General features: G+C 39.9%; 1 protein-coding gene across 1 annotated transcript in view; it reads right to left on the reverse strand.

The window, feature by feature from the left end:
* The window catches only part of ptprsa (protein tyrosine phosphatase receptor type Sa), a 476,646-nt gene that overhangs the window by 133,648 nt on the left and 325,173 nt on the right, over positions 1-17,825 (reverse strand). The window contains exons 18-21 of the mRNA XM_072914629.1: positions 12,728-12,978; positions 9,223-9,310; positions 4,765-4,977; positions 4,506-4,663 (exon numbers count right to left, since the gene is read on the reverse strand). Coding sequence (XP_072770730.1) covers positions 4,506-4,663; positions 4,765-4,977; positions 9,223-9,310; positions 12,728-12,978 — 710 coding nt within the window. The remainder of the gene's footprint in view (positions 1-4,505; positions 4,664-4,764; positions 4,978-9,222; positions 9,311-12,727; positions 12,979-17,825) is intronic.

Genomic DNA, 17,825 nt, shown 5'->3' on the forward strand with positions numbered 1-17,825 from the left:
GTTAAAAAAATATAATGCAATTTGTGACTTCAATAATAAATATGGCAGTGCCATGTTGGCATTTCTTTCCATAACTTGAGTTGATTTATTTTGGAAAACCTTGTTACATTGTTTAATGCATCCAGCCAGTGGGGCATCACAACAAAATTAGGCATAATAATGTGTTAATCCCACGACTGTATATATCGGTATCGGTTGATATCGGAATCAGTAATTAAGAGTTGGACAATATCGGAATATCGGATATCGGCAAAAAAGCCATTATCGGACATCTCTAGTTAGAATGCATTAAAAAAATGATGATTGTGAATGATAGACAAAATAAATAAATAAAAACTGTAGTTCTACTTTAAAGTGTACAATTTATTGTATGAAATAAAGCAACAATGATTGAACACTGAACTGATATTGTCTACCTAATATCTCAGTGCGCTCCAAAAATAATCACTGAATGTGTCGTTTTGCACCTTGTTGTGTTGGCCTATCTTGTGACAACACCAGGTTGCATTCTGACACGTTCTGTTTCTCGTGCTCACACGTGTTTTTTCTCACACACAACACTTCCCCTCTCTCCGTAAATCACCTTTCAAGCACGGTATGATCACTAACATGAGAACTACGACATGGCGTTATTCAACAGTGTTGATTATTTTCAATAACTTGGCTCTCTTTTGTCCCATGTCCCGTACGGCCCAATAGGGTTGCACTTTTGCCCGTCCTCTGCCACGACTCGTTCCGGGGATGCACAATCCATCTTCACGAACGTCTTGTCCTCTGGCTTATGAGTAAAACGTCCATTAAAAGTACCGTATTTTCTGGACTATAAGGCGCGCTTAAAATATTTTTTTTTCCTCAAAACTCGACAGTGCGCCTAATGTACGGAATAATTCTGGTTTTGCTTACCGACCTCGAAGCAATTTTATTTGGTACATTGTGTAATGATAAGTGTGACCAGTAGATGGCGGTCAAACATAAGAGATACGTGTAGACTGCAATATGATGGCAATATGACTGAAGAAAACACCAACATTGTATATGTTCCATTGTAAATATAGAACATTACACACGGCGCTCAAAAATCTATCAATATGTTTTAGTACGACTTTGGTAAGCTATGAAGCCACAAAAAAAGGATGGATTGTCGGCGCATTAAACACATATAAGGTAAGACATATTATCTGGTGTGAGAGCATGAGGAAGTTGAGGTGGGCGGGGTTCGGGGAGCTGGGTAGGAGGTAGTGGTGGGTGAATATTGTAGCGTCCCGGAAGAGTTAGTGCTGCATGGGATTCTGGGTATTTGTTCTGTTGTGTGTATGTTGTGTTACGGTGCGTATGTTCTCCCGAAATGTGTTTGTCATTCTTGTTTGGTGTGGGTTCACAGTGTGGCGCATATTTGTAACAGTGTTAAAGTTGTTTACATGGCGACCGTCAGTGTGACCTGTATGGCTGTTGACCAAGTGGTCTGCAGGAAGGTATGCAGGGGGAAGAGCAAGACGGCGTCGCTCACGGAAGTCACGTGACGGGAGAGTACCGTATTTTTCGGACTATAAGTTGCAGTTTTTTCATAGTTTGGCCGGGGGTGCGACTTATACTCAGGAGCGACTTATGTGTGAAATTATTAACACATTACCGTAAAATATCAAATAATATTATTTAGCTCATTCACGTAAGAGACTAGACGTATAAGATTTCATGGGATTTAGCGATTAGGAGTGACAGATGTTTGGTAAACGTATAGCATGTTCTATATGTTATAGTTATTTGAATGACTCTTAGCATAATATGTTACATTAACACAGTGTTTTTCAACCTTTTTTGAGGCAAGGCACGATTTTTTCATAAAAAATTCTGGAGGCACACCACCAGGTTGTCGTGCCTTTTTTTGAGTTTGTTGGTGTTTTCCTGTGTAGTGCTTTAGTTTTTGTCTTGCGCTGTTATTTTGGTGGCCTTTCCTGTTTTGTTGGTGTTTTCCTGTAGCAGTTTCATGCTATTCCCCGCACCTGCTTTGTGTTAGCAAGCAAGGCTATTTAAGTTGTTGCTATCCTTCTTTGTGTGGACATTGTTGATTGTCATGTCATGTACGGATGTACTTTGTGGACGCCGTAAGTTTTTGCTGTCGTCCAGCATTCTGTTTCTGTTTACTCGGTAACCAGTTCAGTTTTACTTGTGTTTTTGCATAGCCATTTGTATGCTTCATTGCCTTTTCCTTATGTTCATTTTTGGTTTAAGCAAAATATACGTTTTTACCTGCATATTGTGGTCACAACAAACCATCCTCGTCTCACCCGACACATTCCGACTTTTACAAAGCAATTAATTACCTACTGGCTTGGAGTATTACGTGGTTTACTCAGCCAAGTTCTACACAGCACAGACACTAAGCAACGGCACATTATTTGCGGATTATAATTATTGATTTGAAAAAAATATTTTTGGGACCAATTAGGTGAAGTTTAGAGATGCGCGGATAGGCAATTATTTCATCCGCAACCGCATCACAAAAGTCGTCAACCATCCGCATCCACCCGAACTAACATTTAACCAAAACCGCACCCGCCCGTTGTTATATATCTAATATAGAAAATGCAAGGCATTAGTGAGGTTATAAAGCTTTTGCCTGTTAAAGAAAGCAGACTGATCCAATTCAGCAGAGACATTCAATGCGTGCCACGCTGTCACGGCCCAGACGCACACCAGTGCGCAATCATCTGGGAGCCGCGCTGAGCGCGCCGCGCACCTCCAAGCGCGCACCTCCAAGCGCGCTCGCGCCACTCAAACTGCTGCAGGCAGCTGCGTTCTATCTTGTTTTAACATCCTGTGGCACTCTTCTGGGATCACGGCGGACGAAACTGCTCATGCTCAGGGTGTTTGTGGAGGTTCGGAGTTTTGCACAAATGTGATGCACCATGTTAGATGTCCCGGTTTTGTGACTGTCGTAGACATAAACAGCGTCGCAGCTCTTGCAAATCACGTAGCCAGCATTACTATCATCCTGATTTACAACCTCATAAAAACGAGTCCACGCTGAACTTTTCTGGCCTTTTTTTCCCCTGGTCTTTAGTATTCCCTTTTTTAGTTTGTCGCGTACCACGTTTGCTGCCGGCGTTGCCATCTCTTTTCTTTTTCTTCTTCTGTTGTGGCATATGCTGCAGGTGCCTGCTTGTTTTTCGTATGTGGGTAACAACATTTAACTATGTATATATATTTCCGAATTGGTTTAACTGCCACCCGCCTGAATCTATTTAAAATCTAATTTTTTTTTTATTTCAACCGCCCGACCCGACCCGCGGATAAAATCTAATTTTTTTTTATTTCAACCGCCCGACTCCGCGGTTGTGTCCGCAAACCGCGCATCTCTAGTGAAGTTGCATAATTTCCCACGGCACACTAGACAATATCTCACGGCACTAGTGCCGCGGCACAGTGGTTGAAAAAGACTGCGTTAACATACCAGGCACGTTCTCAGTTGGTTATTTATGCCTCATATAACGTACACTTATTCAGCCTGTTGTTCACTATTCTTTATTTATTTTAAATTGCCTTTCAAATGTCTATTCTTGGTGTTGGGTTTTATCAAATACATTTCCCCAAAAAATGCGACTTATACTCCAGTGCGACTTATATATGGTTTTTTTCCTTCTTTATTATGCATTTTCGGCCGGTGCGACTTATACTCCGGAGCGACTTATACTCCGAAAAATACGGTATATACCAAGCTTAATTCTTTCAAACTTGTACCTAACAAACGATGTAAAAAGGATCCATTATTGTACCATATTTCCCGGTTTCTGTCAGTTCTAGACTTAATTCATTGATAAATCAATTTCTAAAGCTAACCAAAATACGATGTTTGTAACCTGACATCGGTTTCTTTGAACACTACCTTGGGAGGAATTGTAGTTTCTATTTATTCCAGCCATGCTGGCGAACATAACCCCTGACATCTCAGAAAGAATCTCATCTTCTCTCGTTTCTCCGACCTCTCACTCCCCACGACTCGAACAAGACGCACTTCTTGTATTTGCATGCAGCCATGCTGTCGGGGCCCTCCGGTAGCATGCAGTCATTAATATACAATAAGTCCCTCTTTCGACATGCAGCCTATCATTTACAGCCCGGTTGTCCGATTCTCAACTCAACGCTGCAAATAACTGGTTCAACATCAAATGATGAAAAGATCTTCACAGGTGGATAGAGAAGAAAAGCCCCAAGTTCCTAACATGTGCACTTAGACTTACTTGTAGAATCCAACATGAACTGGGTGTGTGACATCAATGCAAAGGAAATGTCCAAATTCCCCACACACCTTTACAGTATAATACCACCACCACTAATCCGTAAAAGGTTAGATTGTAATCAATACTCCAATATGTTTACAAATATTTCAAAACAAAAATTCTGTCCTTGAGGTGTTGTGTCCATTTGAGGTTGAACGTGGTTATTTTTTAAATGATATCAACACAGATCCCAAAAGTCATGCAACCGATACAAAAGAGACAACTCACTTTTTGTACAGGAGGATTGCAATGACAATGCAGATGATGAAGACCACAGCCAAGACTGGACCGACCACCCAAATGAGCCCATCCCCGCCGGTCTCCACTGGCTGAGGGAGTACGGGAGTCATCACCGTGTCAGTGTAAGGGCTGGTCGCAAACATTTTCTGAAGCGAAAAAGAAGAGACGTGTTCAAAAACAGCACAATTTGGTTTGTTACGCGTTCTGTTGAGCCTCGGTGTTCTATTTGAAATGTCAAAAAACTCACCCCGGCAGTCGTATTCAGTTCAGCCATGAGGAAGAAGACGTACTCCTGGCCAGGTTCGAGAGCTTTATTCTCACAGCTGCTCTGGCGATGCTCAGAGCCCACGGTGAAGCTGGAAGGAAGCTGCCGGAAGCAGGCTGTGATGTAAGGCTTCCTCTGGTCCAGCTGAGCCAGCTGACGGCGTGACCGGCGCTTTGGGGTCACCTCCCGCAACAGCTGATCAACAAAAGGGGTTTCAGTTATTTTTGTGTGTGCATGCTGATCCATTATGGTCCTTTAAAACCAGCGTCCCCTACAGTGGACGTTTGTGTTATGATGAATTCCGTCCATTCCGACTTATAAATGTTGTTACAGGTCATGTTAAAGGGGAACATTATCACCAGACCTATGTAAGCGTCAATATATACCTTGATGTTGCAGAAAAAAGACCTTTTTTTTTTTAACCGATTTCCGAACTCTAAATGGGTGAATTTTGGCGAATTAAACGCCTTTCTAATATTCCGCCATTTTCTCAAACACAGAGTCAAATCAGCTCTGTTATTTTCCGTTTTTTCGACTGTTTTCCGTACCTTGGAGACATCATGCCTCGTCGGTGTGTTGTCGGAGGGTGTAACAACACGAACAGGGACGGATTCAAGTTGCACCAGTGGCCCAAAGATGCGAAAGTGGCAAGAAATTGGACGTTTGTTCCGCACACTTTACCGACGAAAGCTATGCTACGACAGAGATGGCAAGAATGTGTGGATATCCTGCGACACTCAAAGCAGATGCATTTCCAACGATAAAGTCAAAGAAATCTGCCGCCAGACCCCCATTGAATCTGCTGGAGTGTGTGAGCAATTCAGGGACAAAGGTCCTCGGTAGCACGGCAAGCAATGGCGGCAGTTTGTTCCCGCAGACGAGCGAGCTAAACCCCCTGGATGTCTTGGCTCACACCGTCAAGAGAAGAATATCGACCCTAGCTTCCCTGGCCTGCTGACATGAGGGTATGTCTACAGAATATATTAATTGATGAAAATTGGGCTGTCTGCACTCTCAAAGTGCATGTTGTTGCCAAATGTATTTCATATGCTGTAAACCTAGTTCATAGTTGTTAGTTTCCTTTAATGCCAAACAAACACATACCAATCGTTGGTTAGAAGGCGATCGCCGAATTCGTCCTCGCTTTCTCCCGTGTCGCTGGCTGTCGTGTCGTTTTCGTCGGTTTCGCTTGCATACGGTTCAAACCGATATGGCTCAATAGCTTCAGTTTCTTCTTCAATTTCGTTTTCGCTACCTGCCTCCACACTACAACCATCCGTTTCAATACATGCGTAATCTGTTGAATCGCTTAAGCCGCTGAAATCCGAGTCTGAATCAGAGCTAATGTCACAGGAAAAAGGACGGGTGTATATAACAATGGTTAAAATCAGGCACTTTGAAGCTTTTTTTAGGGATATTGCGTGATGGGTAAAATTTAGAAAAAAACTTTGAAAAATATAATAAGCCACTGGGAACTGATTTTTAATGGTTTTAACCCTTCTGAAATTGTGATAATGTTCCCCTTTAAGTCTTGGGCAAGACATTTCACCCACCTGACTCCCAATGGCACCTACACCGGTGTATGAATGTGCAGGGCTCCCTCGAAAAGGAGATTTTTTAATGTCAACGAGTAGAGATGTCCGATAATGGATTTTTTGCCAATATCCGATATTGTCCAACTCTTAATTACCGATTCCGATATCAACCGATACCGATATATACAGTCGTGGAATTAACACATTATTATGCCTAATTTTGTTGTGATTCCCCGCTGGATGCATTAAACAATGTAACAAGGTTTTTCAAAATAAATCAACTCAAGTTGTGGAAAAAAATGCCAACATGGCACTGCCATAAATAAATTTCCCCCAAAAATTCGACTTATACTCCAGTGCATGTTTTTTCCTTCTTTATTATGCATTTTCGGCCGGTGCGACTTATACTCCGGAGCGATTTATAGTCCGAAAAATACGGTATGTTAATATCATCATGACATATGCGTAGTAATACTGACATGCAGTGGCATAAATGCTGCTAAAACTAGTTTTTTTTTTACTCTCTGAATCGATCAGCAAGGTGTGCATGTGTACCTAATGTTGTGGCCGTATGAATCTCTATAATTATTGTCGACCATATCTGGGAAAAACATTGCGTTGATGACATTAAAATATAAATTTAAACTGTGAACATTTTTAAATGATAAATTATGATACTTTCGGAGAAGGGGGCACGTGGTTTTATTTGCAATCTGGGAACGCAGATTGATTATGTTTGAATGTATTATTTTATTTTAAACTACTGTAGTTGTTAATTGTGTATGTATTGAAATGTTTTTCAAACATACCTAAAAACATATTTAAAAAAAGGCATATTACATGTTAATATTGTGATGTTTTAGGAGGGTCAAACTCCTCTCAATGTGCGGGGCTGATTTGAGATATGAGGGCTTTGAGTTATGAGCTGTGTTGTGGAATGTAATGTGCTCGTAAATTGAGGTACCACTGTATAACTCATACTTGCCAACCTTGAGACCTCCGATTTCGGGAGGTGGGGGGTGGGGGGCGTGGTCGGGGGTGGGGCGGGGGCGTGGTTAAGATATATATACGGTATATAAGAAATACTTGACTTTTAGTGAATTCTAGCTATATATATTTTATTTTATATATATATATATATATATATATATATATATATATATATATATATATATATATATATATATATATATATATATATAAATAAAATAAATACTTGCATTTCAGTGTTCATGTATTTACACATATACACACACATAACACTCATCTACTCATTGTTGAGTTAAGGGTTGAATTGTCCATCCTTGTTCTATTCTCTGTCACTATTTCAGAACACACACATTATACAAATATACATTATAAAATCTATAAGAAAACGGGAGCTCTAATTTGGGAGTCTGAATTAGGATCAGAAGTTCCTATATAAACATTGCGCACTCACGTCGCCTTTTTGTATAGATTATTGCAGCTGTACACTGGATTCATTCACAAATACAAACTATAACTCACAAACACTTTAGAGTTAGGCTCCACAATCAGAATGTGTACTTAAACTTATAAAGATCACATGGATATTATTCAGTGAGTTGATTCACCAAAACTAACCTGTTATACAGGAGGAAAAAGCACACAGGACGTTTCAATTGTTCACAGACTGGTCCGCTCATCAGAATGACAAGACACTTCCGGTCTGCAGGTGATAGCATTTAATTGGGAAGAAACTACTGACCAATGTGAATACTGATAAATGTGTAATGACAGCTCCAAAAACGAATTCAAACCACAAAATAAACTAAATAAATCAACACAAAAATGTGACACATTATGGGTGGGTCACATATGCATGTACAGTAGATGGCAGTATTGTCCTGTTTAAAAGTTTCACAACATTGCTGTTTACGGCAGACGAACTGCTTTACGGTAGACGAAAACTTGACTGCTGTTGTTGTGTGTTGTTACCGCGCTGGGAAGAGGTTAATGAAACTGCCTAACAATAAACCCACATAAGAAACCAAGAACTCGCCCTCGATCATTAGCTGTTTATATTGTGGGAAAGCGGACGTGTGAACAGGCTGTCAACACGTCACTCAGGTCCGCATGGAGCTGGAGGGGGCGTGGCCTCCAGCTCCGCCTGAATTTCGGGAGATTTTCGGGAGAAAATTTGTCCCGGGAGGTTTTCGGGAGAGGCGCTAATATTTGGGAGTCTCACGGAAAATCCGGGAGGGTTGGAAAGTATGGTATAACTTTTTGATTTTTATAAAGATATATTTCATTTCACATCGCTAAATAAAATCTCAAAAAACAGATGGCTCGGTAAACGTAAAAGGCAACTATTGTCAAGAGACAGTCGGCTGCCCTGCCCTCCAAATTGGATCCAAATCAATATTACACTTTCTTATCAAAACAGAAAGTAGTTGCAAAGTACCTCAATTTGATTATACAGCGGAGGGCAACTGTATGCGTTTTCCTAGATTAGTTAATTACGAAACTCTGGTTAATTTAGTCAATAAAAGCAACAAGCCTGATTAAAAACAAGTTCAATGCGTGACACTCACTCAGGGTATGCATGGCTGTCTTTAAGTACGAGAGCTTAATGAACTGAATTAGTTTGAAGAATATAAATTGTTGGGCAAAAACGGCGCACACACAAACACACACTAATTAACTAAACCGCACAGCGCAGGGAAATAATGTCTTCTGTATGCTTGAGAAGAAATTAGCATTTGCCTGTAAATGCTGTTTGACATTAAAAAAATGAGGTAAAAGTGCGTTATTGATATGTTATTCAAATAGAACACATATAGAATAGTTATAATATTCACTTCTGTTTGCTGATCATCTGATTTTTTATTTTATTTTATTTTTTTTACATTTAATTACAGCAGCAACCTCTCCAAAAACGTACCTCTTCAATGTCCATCTCGTCAGGAGTCTTTAGATTCTTGACAGTCCCTAAGGTCCTTCTCAATGGCACCACAACCACATAAAAAATCCTTTAAAAAAAAAAAACACACACAAAAGGACCTTATTATGGAGGAATAACACATTTCAAAAAAGGTCTCGCTCTTGAAACTAGACGGGAATGTTGGCGAAAACATCAAATTTCATTGGAAATCCAATCTTGCGCATCTCCTACCAAACATTTCACACACTATCATATCTTAAATACCATGACAGTTTATAGGGCACACAATGAAAAACATAATTTGGGGTGCCCCGATCACAGTGACGTGGAAAGAAAAAAAATGTAAAAAGAAAAAATATATATATTAAATTGTTAAATGTATCCAGTGATTATACTATAAAGTTATTTTCCATTTAACTTCACCAGTTTTAGATTATTTTTATTCAAAATCGCAGAATTTTCACATTTGCCGTTCAAATACTGAGAAGAGACGGTGCGGTGAACAGCAGCCAGTCGAGGCACGTCACTCAGTGCCTCAACATGGACGGACTCGGCTGGCCTGCTGTGCAGTGAGACCGTATTGCTATATGAATTATATTATACATTTCCATAGTTTAGTTAGCTGAGGTATATAATGTACAGTGTATTTTGTCAACAACTGTACGTGTGTAACGTATTTCTTGTGCTGAGCGATCATAAAACGGCTGCAAAAGACGCACTGGCTGAGGCTCGCCTCCTGCACCCCCGCCGTAGAATGCACGGCAACCCCTGACGGGAGTGTTATATCAACTAAAGCCCACACTTAAACTTTCCACGTGCAAGATTGAATCTATTTAAAAAAGTTATTTCATAAGAAGCCAAAAAGTGCAAAAACAATAATGTTCGTGTTGGAGGAGTTGTGAATGACTGCAGGGCCACAACATTAGGTACACATGCAGACTGCAGGTGTACCTAATTCACATCTCCTCCAACACGAACATTATTGTTTTTGCACTTTTTGGCTTCTTATTAAATAACTTTTGTAACCTATTTTTATGGGCTTTCCTCTTTGTGATGTTAAGTTCCTGTTATGCACTGTTATACAGTATATGCCTTGAGCTCTTATTTTGAAGGCGCTAAGAGCGGAAGTGATGTCACGTTGCGGAGGTTTTTGAAAGAAGGTAAATAAAGTGGTCCTCGTGTAAACTGGAGCCTCCGTGTTTGTTATTTTGTAGTTTCATACAGTATAGGCGACATTTATAAACCCTCGGTTACACTTTTCTAAATAGATTCAATGTGCTCGTGGAAAGTTGAAGTGAGGGCTTTAGTTGATATAACACTCCCATCAGGGGGTTCATTAATCCAGCACAACAGCGGCACATTTATAAGTAAAGGTAAGACCATAATGACGTTTTTTTATTAAATGTGCTTTTTTGTGTGCTACAGTTTGTATGTGTAAAGTTAACGTTAAGTTAAAGTACCAATGATTGTCACACACACACTAGGTGTGGTGAAATTTGTCCTCTGCATTTGACCCATCCCCTTGTTCACCCCCTGGGAGGTGAGGGGAGCAGTGGGCAGCAGCGGCGCCGCGCCCGGGAATAATTTTTGGTGATTTAACCCCCAATTCCAACCCTTGATGCTGAGTGCCAAGCAGGGAAGAATGCTGGTATGAGCTTTTAAACATAACCCGTTAACTGCTGCCAATCAAATGGTGAATAAGATACTCTTTAGGGTTCATATGTTTGTAAATCTGACTGTGATGAAGTCAGTGCCTCACCAGCCATCAACCTCACCGCACGTCACTGCCCGATCAGATATTGATATCGGTCTGATATCAGTAAAAAAAAACAGAGGATACCTTTCCAATATAAGCTACTTGTGCAAAGCTGGACATCCAGTTAACATCTAAATATCCTCCAATAAACACAGAAGTTTGTTTTTTTCTTGAATTCTAGTCACGTCATTTACAAAAGGTCAACAAGGTAGGCAATAGGCTACTAAGAGCTTGCAGCTACACAACAGCTAAGCACACAATAGCACACATGCAAGACAGTACATAGGAAGTGTCTGCAATTAAACGATATTGCAGTCTTAAACGTGACATTTGTCGATATAAACAAGTATTACTGTTGCATATTACTTACACACACAAGGTTTCCAAGGCAGAAGAGTAGTTCAGTAACAAACGTGTCCGCATCATTCAACTCAGCGTGTCATCAGCTAAACTTAATGAGGTATTGAGGCCATTTGGTGTCGCCAAAACAATTACCACTTCAACTTAAATGCAGCATTCGCCCATTCTGGACAGTTAATAACAAATAGGTTGGTCGTCTTTTTTTTTTAAATTATACCTACCTATATTCTTTGAGTATTTTCATTTGACCAAGCCTTTTCTAACATTCCACACTACAAAATATTGCAAGTATATGTGATTTGCGCGGGTATCGTATCGATCGATAGAATAATCATGTATATATTATCACACAACTTTAGTATGCTTAAAGTCCCTTGCTATAGTTATTAGCTATTGTGCTCAAGCTGTACTTTTTCTATCTGTGCAAGGACAAAAAACTTCTTGTCTGAGGGGTGGCCTCAGCCGCAGATGTGATCTTTGTTTTAGCCCGCTAACAGCCAAGGACTTCAAGGACCTCAACAAAGATAAGACGACAGCACGCAGACAAAGCAGAGACAAGGCGAAATCACAGGGCCCCAGCACATTCCGTCACGTACTGTGCGTACGGGAGCTGCTTTGCATGATATGTGCGACCACTCCTTTTAGAGTGATGTTGACCGGGGAACTCCTGAATAAATAGAGGGACGCGGGAGCTGGACCTTAGAGCAGTGGTTCTCAACCTATTTTCAGTGATGTACACCCTGTGAAATTTTTTTTAATTCAAGTACCCCCTAATCAGAGCAAAGCATTTTTGGTTGAAAAAAAGAGATAAAGAAGTAAAATACAGCACTATGTCATCAGTTTCTGATTTATTAAATTGTATAACAGTGCAAAATATTGCTCATTTGTAGTGGTCTTTCTTGAACTATTTGGAAAAAAAGATAGGTTTTTATTTATACTTATAAAGGATTTTTGAATTGTTGCTATTTTTAGAATATCTAAAAAAAATCTCACGTACCCCTTGGCATACCTTCTAGTACCCACAGGGGTACGCGTACCCCCATTTGAGAACCACTGCCTTAGAGCGTAGGGCGAGACTGTGACTAAGTGTGCAGCTCCATGCATTCTCCTCATGAGCTAAATTTAACTCTGTCTCTGCATGATTCCTTGCTTCTTGTCTGTTTAATAGATGTAGATCAGTGTTTGAACCTGACAATCGGCGAATACTCAAGGCTTTAATACCGGCATCAAAAGTGAAAACTTTGTATAGGGACACTCCTAAAAATTACATTATAGTTTTTTTTTTTACTTCACCAACTTGGAATCCATTCATTAATCCCTACATATACACCAATGACATATCAGACTAATGCGATGTTCATTTCAGCATTTTCAATAAAGAATACTCACTTGACATCCTTGCCATCGACTGGTGGAAAGGACATGGTGAGAATATCGTCAGGCTCGGCGTAGATGTCCAGCTTGGGCTTCCTGACCAGGATGAGTGGTGCGGTCTTGGCTACCACACGGTGTTTTGGCCCGTCGTCCATGCTTTCTTGGCATGTCACCCTGAACTCGTAAGTGGTGTTGTGCCTCAGCCCAGTGATGAAGGCCTTCAGCTGCCTGGCATCGACATCCATCTTCTGACGGTTGTATTCAATCTAGGGTTGAATGCGTTGTTTAGAATGTGACTCAGTAACTGCTGCTCGGAGAGATGATGAGGTGGAAGTAAAGGTGTTGGAAAAGACTGATGGATGACTCGGTGAGTAACTTATTTTGATTGAACAGCTCAACTGCGGGTACACTGTATGCAGGGCCCCCATGTAGAAGACTCTACAAGGGTACCCTAACCCCACCGTAAACACGTCACACATGCATGCACTAAAAAACTAATTATTGCATGAATTTGGTTGACACCACCTTTTTAAAACACATGTAAAAACCTTTCAAAAATGGGATTAACATATCTAGAGAAACCTTCCGAAATAATTTGTTTTTATTTTTTAAATGTTTTTTTTGTTATCATAAAGGCCAGAAAATCAATTTAAATTAAAGCTGCAAGCAGCGATGGGCGGGACCGACTTTGACGGCACATAAAATCCCAACCAGAACAGTAATTAAAACTCTTTCGTCAACTTTTAATCAGAAGGGTTTAATCTCTCTCCTGTGCTAGAGTGAAGCCGACACGACAAACGCACTCAGAGGAAATAACGTTTGAAAAAAGGTGACCGGTTTTTACAAAACTTTTGTTTTGAAGGGGGAATTGCAAACTTCCTGTTGATTTTTGCTGGGGGTTGTCAATTTATGAAATGCAGGTGTAAGGGAGACCTACATAGAGGTTTTTGTTTCATGTCTCTACGACATTCCTACTGGAAGTTACAGGCAGTTTTGTCTGTGTTTTCTTCCTAGGAGCAGTTTTGTCTGTGGTTTATTCCTAGGGGGCGCTAGAGCGCAATTTTGAGTTTTGGGGTTTGCTTTGTTTATTAAATCGAAATTTTCGCCAGTCCTGATGTGTGTGTCCAGATTGGTGAGTTTTGAAGCATGTTAAGGGGGTCAAATTACAGCTCAAAGAGGCAAAGGTGACTGTTTTTACAAAACTTTTGTTTTGAAGGGGGATTTGCAAACTTCCTGTTGATTTTTGCTGAAGGAAGTCGATGTATGAAATCTAGGTCTAAGTGAGACCTACATAGAGGCTTTTGTTTCATGTCTCTACGACATTCTGGAAGTTACAGGCAGTTTTGTCTGTGTTTTCGTCCTAGGGGGCGCTAGAGCACAATTTTAAGTTTTAAAGTTTGTTTTTTTAAATAGATGGCAATTTTTGCCAGTCTGATGTGTGTGTCAAATTTGGTGAGTTTTGAAGCATGTAAAGGGGGTCAAATTACAGCTCAAAGAGGCGGCGGAATAATAATAATAAAACCTTACAGTTACAATAGGGTCCTCTGTCCCAAAGGGACATTGCGGTCCCTAATAATAACATAACGTTTCAATATTCACCTAAATATGATTATAACTCTGTCGAGTTTTCCTTTACTTTAGAGCAGTGGTTCTTAACCTTGTTGGAGGTACCGAACCCCACCAGTTTCATATGCGCATTTTTTCAAATTCAAGACAAAGTTATATGTTTTTGGTAACACTTTAGTATGGGGAACATATTCTAAGTAACAAAGACTTAATTTAGAGTTTTTTTGGACAATAGGGGAACATATTCTAAGTAACAAAGACTTAATTTAGAGTTATTTGGTTAGGGTTAGGGTTAGGGTTAAGGCCAGGGTTAGAGGGTTGGGGTTATAATAAGGCCATGCCGAATAAGGCATTAATAAGTACTTAATAATGACTAGTTAAGAGCCAATATGTTACTAATTTGCATGTTAATAAGAAACTAATTAATGGTGAATATGTTCCCCATACTAAAGTGTTACCATGTTTTTTTTACTGGTGCACAAAATGAACCGTGCATGAACATCACCTTGTTCAAACAACAAAACCAACACAGTGCATAAACTCACAACAAATTACACACCTGCAAATCAGTCAAATGTTGCCGTATCCGTAATACGCCAATAGGGAGAAGTTTTTATTTACACGATGAGTCGGGTGTGTTTTGACCTCCGCCGAACCCCTGAGGCCGACTCACCGAACCCCTAGGGTTCGATCGAACGCAGGTTAAGAACCACTGGTCTAGAGTGTTAAATACCAATAGTTGGGGTGTGAATTTTTGGACATCTAACGATTCGATCCAAATCCTGGGGTGACAATTCGATTCAGAATACATTTTTGATTGAAACAATTCTTCAAACTGATTCAAGTATTATTTGGTATAATAATGAAACTTTTTTCAAAACAGGTTACAGGCTAGAAAAGCTCCTTCTGGTTGCTTGGAGATGGCCTAAAAATATATATTTAAAAAAATATACAAGTGTACAGCTCCACTAATGGACATTGGAGTGTTACTTTCAAAGGCAAAATTAAAGTATTGCTAGAAACATAATTTTATATGGGACTTTATTGTATTATATGTATAGTAAATGTTCCAAAAAGAAAAAAAGCATAAAACACAGTATATTTAAATATACTAAATGTAAAAAAGGGAATAAATATTCAAAATAATCTAGTTTGGTTACGCCATCATGAGCGCAACACAAGGTTGTAAAAGTCTCAACTACAATTTTAAATAAGATGTCAAAAGCAGATACACACAAATACACACAGCTTAAAGTTTGATCAATACCTATTTATGATGATTTATCAAAATATAAAAGAAATATACCTGAACAGAACACTCATGATGGTTACACCAAAAAGTAGCGCTATGAATCGCGTTTTTCCAAGTTTTTGGGGCATTTTTATGCTATTTCCAAGCATCTCCTTTTTATTATCGTATGGTCAAACTAATGCATATTATATATGCATGCCCTAGTAAACAAAAAAAAAAGTCATATTTATTTTGATTGTTACATTTTGAAGTACATTTGTGCAGGTGGGTGCGAATGTAACCATTACCAGAGCTGTACACATAAAGAAATATATTTTTTTAAGCGATTTTTGAAAATTAGGAATCGATTTGAAATCAAGATGAATAAAAAGCGCGATCCCGAATCGATTTTTTTTTGCCCATTAAAAAAAGGGATTATTTGATTCATGTAGGATTGTCGTCAGCAAATAATTTCCATCATAATAAATAATCATTATTAATCATTGATATAGTGCATCTCCTGGGGGTTATGACTCCCCCTGTCTTTAATGACTACTGACACCTCTGTTTTTTCACTTTAATCGAGGGTCATTGAACACACCACAGTTAAGTGCAATGAGATGCAAACGTGTTGAACCAAATTGTAACAGGAAGCATGTTCAAAATAAATCTCAATTAACAATGTAACATTTTAGACAATTCCACGCTTTCAGTTCGGTGGGAGCATTTTTCTAGGCTCAAACTCAACTAGGGCTACAGCTATTGATTATTTTAGTCATTGTGGAATCTATCGAGTATTTTGTTCGACCAATCGAGTAGATTAACAAAATACACTTTGTAACCTCAATGCGTATTTTAGGGAAAATTGTTGAAATAAAATAATATTTTTGGCATAACCTTGATTGTTTTTTTTTTTTATATACATTTACATCAATAATGAAATAGCACTTTTAACATGAGTGCTTTAATACGAAAAAAAAACACAAAATACCCCCTCTCCCCCAGAAAAAAACTCTTGCATCGAAGCAACAGCATATAAATATAAGCTTTTTCCGGTCGACTAATCAGTCGATAATAGAGATGTCCGATAATGGCTTTTTTGCCGATATCCGATATTCTCCAACTCTTAATTACCGATTCCGATATCAACCGATACCGATATATACAGTCGTGTAATTAACACATTATTATGCCTAATTTTGTTGTGATGCCCCGCTGGATGCATTAAACAATGTAACAAGGTTTTCCAAAATAAATCAACTCAAGTTTTTTTTCTCCTCTGCTCCCCTTTTCCTTGAGGGGGGAAGGGGCACAGGTCCGGTGGCCATGGATGAAGTGCTGGCTGTCCAGAGTCGGGACCCGGGGTGGACCGCTCGCCTGTGCATCGGCTGGGAACATCTCTACGCTGCTGACCCGTCTCCGCTCGGGATGGTGTCCTGCTGGCCCCACTATGGACTGGACTCTTACTATTATGTTGGATCCACTATGGACTGGACTCTCACAATATTATGTCAGACCCACTCGACATCCATTGCTTTCGGTCTCCCCTAGAGGGGGGGGGGTTACCCACATATGCGGTCCTCTCCAAGGTTTCTCATAGTCATTCACATCGACGTCCCACTGGGGTGAGTTTTTCCTTGCCCGTATGTGGGCTTTGTACCGAGGATGTCGTTGTGGCTTGTGCAGCCCTTTGAGACACTTGTGATTTAGGGCTATATAAATAAAGATTGATTGATTGATTGAAGTTATGGGAAAAAAAATGCCAACATTGCACTGCCATATTTATTATTGAAGTCACAAAGTGCATTATTTTTTTTTAACATGCCTCAAAACAGTAGCTTGGAATTTGGGACATGCTCTCCCTGAGAGAGCATGAGGAGGTTGAGGTGGGCGGGGTTGAGTTGGGGGTTAGGGGGTAGCGGGGTTGTATATTGTAGCGTCCCGGAAGAGTTAGTGCTGCAAGGGGTTCTGGGTATTTGTTCTGTTGTGTTTATGTTGTGTTACGGTGCGGATGTTCTCCCGAAATGTGTTTGTCATTCTTGTTTGGTGTGGGTTCACAGTGTGGCGCATATTTTTAACAGTGTTAAAGTTGTTTATACCGCCACCCTCAGTGTGACCTGTATGGCTGATAACCAAGCATGCCTTGCATTCGCTTGTGTGTGTGAAAAGCCGTAGATATTATGTGACTGGGCCGGCACGCAAAGGAAGTGCCTTTAAGGTTTATTTGGCGCTCTGTACTTCTCCCTACGTCCGTGTACACAGCAGAATTTTAAAAAGTCATACATTTTACTTTTTGAAACCGATACCGATAATTTC

This window comes from Nerophis lumbriciformis, linkage group LG14, assembly GCF_033978685.3.
Source record: "Nerophis lumbriciformis linkage group LG14, RoL_Nlum_v2.1, whole genome shotgun sequence".
NCBI lineage: Eukaryota > Metazoa > Chordata > Actinopteri > Syngnathiformes > Syngnathidae > Nerophis > Nerophis lumbriciformis.